At 46.7% G+C, this 5,835-nt stretch overlaps 1 protein-coding gene across 1 annotated transcript; it reads right to left on the minus strand.

The window, feature by feature from the left end:
• Positions 1 to 4,083: 4,083 nt before the first annotated feature.
• Positions 4,084 to 5,835, minus strand: LOC101979555 (zymogen granule protein 16 homolog B-like). The gene is made up of 3 exons (XM_013347026.1): positions 5,763 to 5,835; positions 5,481 to 5,583; positions 4,084 to 4,402 (listed from the first exon to the last, which is right to left on the minus strand). Exons 1-3 carry the CDS (start codon positions 5,833 to 5,835, stop codon positions 4,084 to 4,086), a joined length of 495 nt encoding a protein of 164 aa, XP_013202480.1.

Raw genomic sequence — 5,835 nt, forward strand, 5'->3', positions numbered from 1 at the left:
ACCTACAGCCACCTCCTCCCCATCCAAGACTCAGGGGCCATCACAGAAGAGCAGTACAGAAGAAGGAAAGAACTATGAAGTACTGAATTGTAAACAGGATGTGATGGTTGCACAGACTAATTTACAGCAGTTGCGGTTGCATGCACAAGATGTCTATAAGATCAAGCTGAACAACATTCCAGGGATAAGAGAGTGGCTCCCAGCACCCCACCCCTAGCTGAAGAGCTATTGGCAGTTGGTAAAAGTTGTGGGAGGGAGAGTCATTTTTCTTTAGGAGTGTGGTCATTGGGAGGTTATGACTACAGCATAGAATCTGCCTGGAAAGCTAGGTCCAAGTTTGACTGTGCTGGCTTTTAACAGGTAAGATTTATACTTGTGGAAGAAAGAAGAAAAAAGCTGCTTGCAATAGAAGCTTAACGAAAGAATTGACAATAGTGGACAACAGCTTAATATGCTTAATATGTTTAAAAAGCAGGGTTGGAGTACATATACAGTGTTTTTGTAAGAGATTCAAAAGTACATACAAATTTAAAACATGGGGAGGGGCTGGAGAGATGGCTCAGCGTTTAAGGGCGTTGCCTGCTCTTCCAAAGGTCCTGAGTTCAATTCCCAGCAACCACATGTGGCTCATAACCATCTGTAATGAGGTCTGGTGCCCTCTTCTGGCCTGCAGGCATACACACAGAATCTTCTTACTCTGTGTTTGGTTGGAAGCATCACCCCAGCTCCCTAGCACCCATTTATACAAAAAGTCCAGATTGTTTGCCTGGGGCTTCATCCCAGCTCCTGGAATAAGCCCCCTCCCCAGGGAAGGTCAAGACCACTCCCACAGGCTATTTAAACTGTGCCCCAGAAAATAAACACATGGTCTCCCAGCAGTGTATAAACCTGACTTTTCCTATAGGGCAACCAGATACCTCCCCCATACCATGAAGCAATGGGGTGAAACCATTCAGTCAGTCAAGTCCTTGTTCTCATAGCCAAAATCTACAAAAAAATGGTCCCACACTGCCGGGGTCTGATGCCCCAACATAAACTATCTTTCCCTCTGGACTAGCATGAAGGCATGGGAATAATTGAGACACAGTTCACACAGCAATATCGGAAGGGAGTCTTGGGGTTCATTCAAATCCTGAAGATCACTCCGTGTTTATTTTCCAAACACATTTTTCCCCCAAGGTAAACTGAGGTGTAAGTTTCCAGGATAGCAGGACTAAAGTCATGTCCACAGCTCTGTCACTAGCTTGGAACTGACACCTCTTCTCAGGCAGTCCACATAATAACAAAGCAAGGAGCAGCATATCCTGAGCTCAGAGAGTCAGCCGTCTGAAGACACTTTTAGCACCTCTGTTGCTATTGTTGCCTGAGAGTCTGGGTGCTGATACAATGATAAATATGTGGCCTGTACAAAATTACCCCACATCACACAAACCTTTATTGACAGTACTCACTGATAAGAAAGGAGCCTCACCCAGGAGGCAGTATGTCTGCTCTAACAGCAGACTCAGGAAGGTGTGATCTACAGGTCTTCTGCCCTACTTAACAGGCTACTAATATTCTGTATCACCCTTCTCCTTGGTTTCAACTAACATAGGATCACAGCCCTGGAAATTAAGAGGAAAGAGCAGCAATTTGTAATCCCCAGCAAGGCAAGACTTCCTTTACTTCTTCAAACATTTTTTTTTAGTGTCTGCCTTTGAATTAGCTAATAAGACATCATTCAGATTGTGATAAATTACAGATTGTGGAAACTGTACAAGAATTATTTCCAGTAGTTTTTGCATAAAATATTGCACAGCATGGGGCTGTTTAACATTCCCTGTGGGAGAATCTTCCACTGATATCTCTTAACTGAATGAGAATTATTACAAGTAGGTACTGTGAAGATAAATTTATCCCTATCCTTTTCTTGTAGAGGTATAGTGAAGAAACAAGCTTTTAAATCAGTAACTGTAATAGGCCTTTCTTTAGGTAACAGAAAAGGCAAAGGCATTCCAGGTTATAGAGAGCCCATTGGCTGAATTACTTTATTTATGGCTCTCAGGTCTGTCACCATTCTCCATTTTCCAGATTTCTTTTTAATATTTATTTATTTATTATGTATATAATATTCTATCTGTGTGTATGCCTGCAGGCCAGAAGAGGGCACCAAACCCCACTACAGATGGTTGTGAGCCACCATGTGGCTGCTAAGAGTTGAACTCAGGACCTTTGGAAGAGCAGGCAATGCTCTTAACCTCTGAGCCACCTCTCCAGCCCCCACCACCAGATTACTTCTTAATACAAATACAGGAGAATTACAAGGGATCACAGATTCTTCACTATGTCTAGCATTTAGCTGCACCTGAACCAACTGATTTAAATAAAGCCTGTAGGTTCTCTAATGTCAAAGGCTACTGGCCAACCCAGACAGGTTTGTCAGTAGGTCTGTGGGTACCTCTGAGAGTTCAACAGCTATTGTGTCCTGTTTTTGTACAGCCTGGATAGTCTGTGACTATTTTTTAGAGTGTCTTATAATATTATTCCTAGAAACATGAATTGGTTTATGGTCTGCTTCTGAGATTGAAGGAATATTACTGTGTCCATTGCTGTAACAAATCTCTCTTGCTCTCCACCACCCCCCTCTCCCTCTCTCTGTATCTCCGCTCCGCTCCTGCTTCTCTGCAGTCCAGGTCTACTCTGCTGGCCAGGTTCAGCCTCTCTTTCTCTCTCTGCTCTGGACTCTTCCTGATGCCTCCGGCTGTTCTCTCTCATGTTTGTAGTGAAAACTTCCCCTTGACCAGACTATGAAGCAATCATGCCATCAGTTTATATGTCAGTAATGAATACCATTTGGCGGACTCTCAAATTACATCCAAGGGCTGTGGAAACCCTTCTCTATTGATAAATGAGATTACAGGTGCCTTCCAAGTGCCTTACATGGAATTACAATGTGACCAAACAAAGCCAGGAGCCACAAAATGTTTAATGCTTGTCCTCTTACTGAAAATATGGTTTCTGATGAGATTCCTAGGAAACATCAGGCTGTTTCACTGATAAACTCTCTGCGGTCCAGGCCTTGTCTTCTGTTGTGCTATTGGTGAATTGTTTGTTACTTAAAGACTGAGGTCAGCTGCAGTCTGAGTGGTTATTTGGAGTTACATGCCAAGGAAGCTCAGGTCTTGCTTGACAGTTTGTTTGTATTCTTTGTAACCTGGTTTTCCATTTGTATTGAGATTTTGTTAAAGAGTTATCTCTACATTTGTGGCATGAGACCCAAGTGGATCAACTTGGGCTACTTTGCCACACCAGGTGATATAAATTATCAGCACCCTTAGCAGCACTCTGGGCCCCTTTATTTGTGTCTATATCTGTGTGGTGTGCATGTGATGTATATGTTTGTGTTTGTGCATGAGAGTGAAGAAAAGCACACACTTACATATGCGTACATGCATGTGGAGGCCAGAGATTGACCTTGAGTGTCTTTCTCTGTTCCTCTCTGGCTTATTCGTGAGCCAAGATCTCTTCACTGAAGCAGATTTGGCTGGACTAGCTGACCACTGAGCACCGAGGATCAGCCTGTCTCCGCTCCTCCCCAACAGGTCTCATGGCTGTGGTTACATTTAGGTAGTTGCTGGGGAGCCAAACCTGGGTTCGCATTTTTGCACAGCAAGCCCTTTACCCATTGAGCCATTCCCCCAGCTCCTCCAGCCACACCCCTTTTTTGATCCCTCAGTGCCAAGAAGCTTGGTGAGACCCAGCTCTTGGCAAATGTTTAGTGGCCTCCCTGAGGACACCCAGAGAAGTCTGGAACAATGTAGAGTCAGCAGAGGACAGCCAAGTGTGGACCACATACACAGGACAGGACACAGTGGTGCTGTCTGAGCTGACACTCAGAGACTATAGCCTAGGGTCATTGTAGGCAGAGCCTAATCCTTGCCCGACCTACTTCTACCCACCCTTCATTTCCGTTCACAGAGACTGCTCAGAACAAATCCCACCTGGACACAGAGTTCATGCAGATGTTGTATTTATTAGTGGGTTCGGTTTGGAAGTCTGGAGGGGGATGGACACAGACCGCTTCAGCTTGCGTGGCCATGCGCCTTACTCTGTGCACGTCCCACTTTTACTCCCCCACACAAATTTGATGGCCCTTAACCCACCCCTCACATAAAAGCCACAGAAGCCCTTGAGCACATGGTCAGCATTTTGAGGGTGATCAGAGAACTCATTGTCAGCTTTGAGGGACCCAAAATACTGATCCCGTGGCCTGCTGGTGTACAGGACTATTTGCTGAATATAGATTCTGTATGTGCCGAAGGCCCAGAGGACGTGTTCATCCTCGCTCAGAGTTAGCACCACAGGAGTCCCCTCGGCGTAGCCACTTACATCACCCCAGTTGTGATCGTGCTCCACCTGGACACTAGGAGAGAGGACAAGCTTAGGACCCTCATCCAGACACGTCGTGCCCTGCCTCCCGGCCCATGGCGCCCCTCCCCGCTCTCTTCTGACTTCTTGAGACACACAAACAAGTCCCTCACTTGGAAAGCCACTCTCAGACACTGTGGTCCTTACTCAGCCTGCTGGGGACTCAGTCCCCCCACATGCACAGTGACATCACAAGCAGAGCAGAACCTGGTTACCTGCTCAGGAGACCTTCAGACGGAGCAGCTACTGTCATGAGAAGCTGACCTTAGCCAAGCTGGAAATTTCTCAATTTTGGTCACTTATAAATTTCAGTCACTTATAAGACAACAGCAGACCCAGAAGAACAGGTGCCTTCCGTGCTCTAGGGAACTTCACCAGCCCTGCCCACTGACTCCACCGGCATCCTCATCCTTCCAGCCTCAAGGAGGGTGAACCCCACTATGAAAGGCCTACTTTGGGTTTTCTGCTTCCAGCATATCATGCCTCTAATAATCAGTCAGAGCTCCCCTCTGACCCTCAGCTCTTAGGCTCTAGCCAGACAGTTTAGATTTTGCTTCAAGTGTGGGGACTCAGCACCTTGTGTGTTTGACTTGAGTAGGCAGGTGCATCTCCAACCTTGATCAACCAAGATGGGCTGATCAGATGGATTAAAAATGGATTCTATAATAACAGGACTGTAATCAAGAGGTTTTTTGGGGACAGAGATGAGACAAAAGGTTTGTCTAGTGGCTCCCTGACTATAAACATCAAATAGCTTTAACCAGTCACCAGGAGCCAAATGGGAACTCTGTGGGAAGACACCATAGATCAGTCACCCAACAGGGCTACGGAATAACTCAGTTTCTCTGCCTCTGTCCTGTGTGTGTGTGTGTGTGTCTCCATCCCACCTCTCTCTCTCTCTCTCTCTCTCTCTCTCTCTCTCTCTCTCTCTCTCTCTCTCTCTCTCCCCTCTCCCTCTCCCTCTCCCTCCCTCTCCCTCTCCCTCTAGACCATGTACTTATAGATGGGTTCCTGAAACTGGAAGAATTGGGACAGGACACAGCAGGAGGGGCTGTGATCCCACCCATACTTACCCCATGATCACGCTATTCCGAACATACATGCGAACTCCTGTTAGGTTTTTTCCCTCAGGAGTGGAAGTACAGAAAGGTGTGCCCGTTGTTTTGCCATGATAATCTGTGTGGACAGAAACCCAGCAAGGAGAAAGCCCACTCAGCCATGTGGAGGGCCTGTCTTACCATCCTCGAAGCCAGGGAGGTTGTCCTGCGACCTCATTTAGTCTGTGGCAAAGGCTGGGAAGTGTCCCTGGGCTCCGGGGTTGAGAAAGATGAGGTGGCCACCAGGGAGAGGCTTACCATCTGCCGAAAAGGCTGGGGTCCCCAGCATGGCAAGGATCACCAACAGCAGCATGGCCTCCGGCTGGAACAT

This window comes from Microtus ochrogaster, chromosome 7 (genome assembly GCF_000317375.1).
Source record: "Microtus ochrogaster isolate Prairie Vole_2 chromosome 7, MicOch1.0, whole genome shotgun sequence".
In the NCBI taxonomy this organism is placed as follows: domain Eukaryota; kingdom Metazoa; phylum Chordata; class Mammalia; order Rodentia; family Cricetidae; genus Microtus; species Microtus ochrogaster.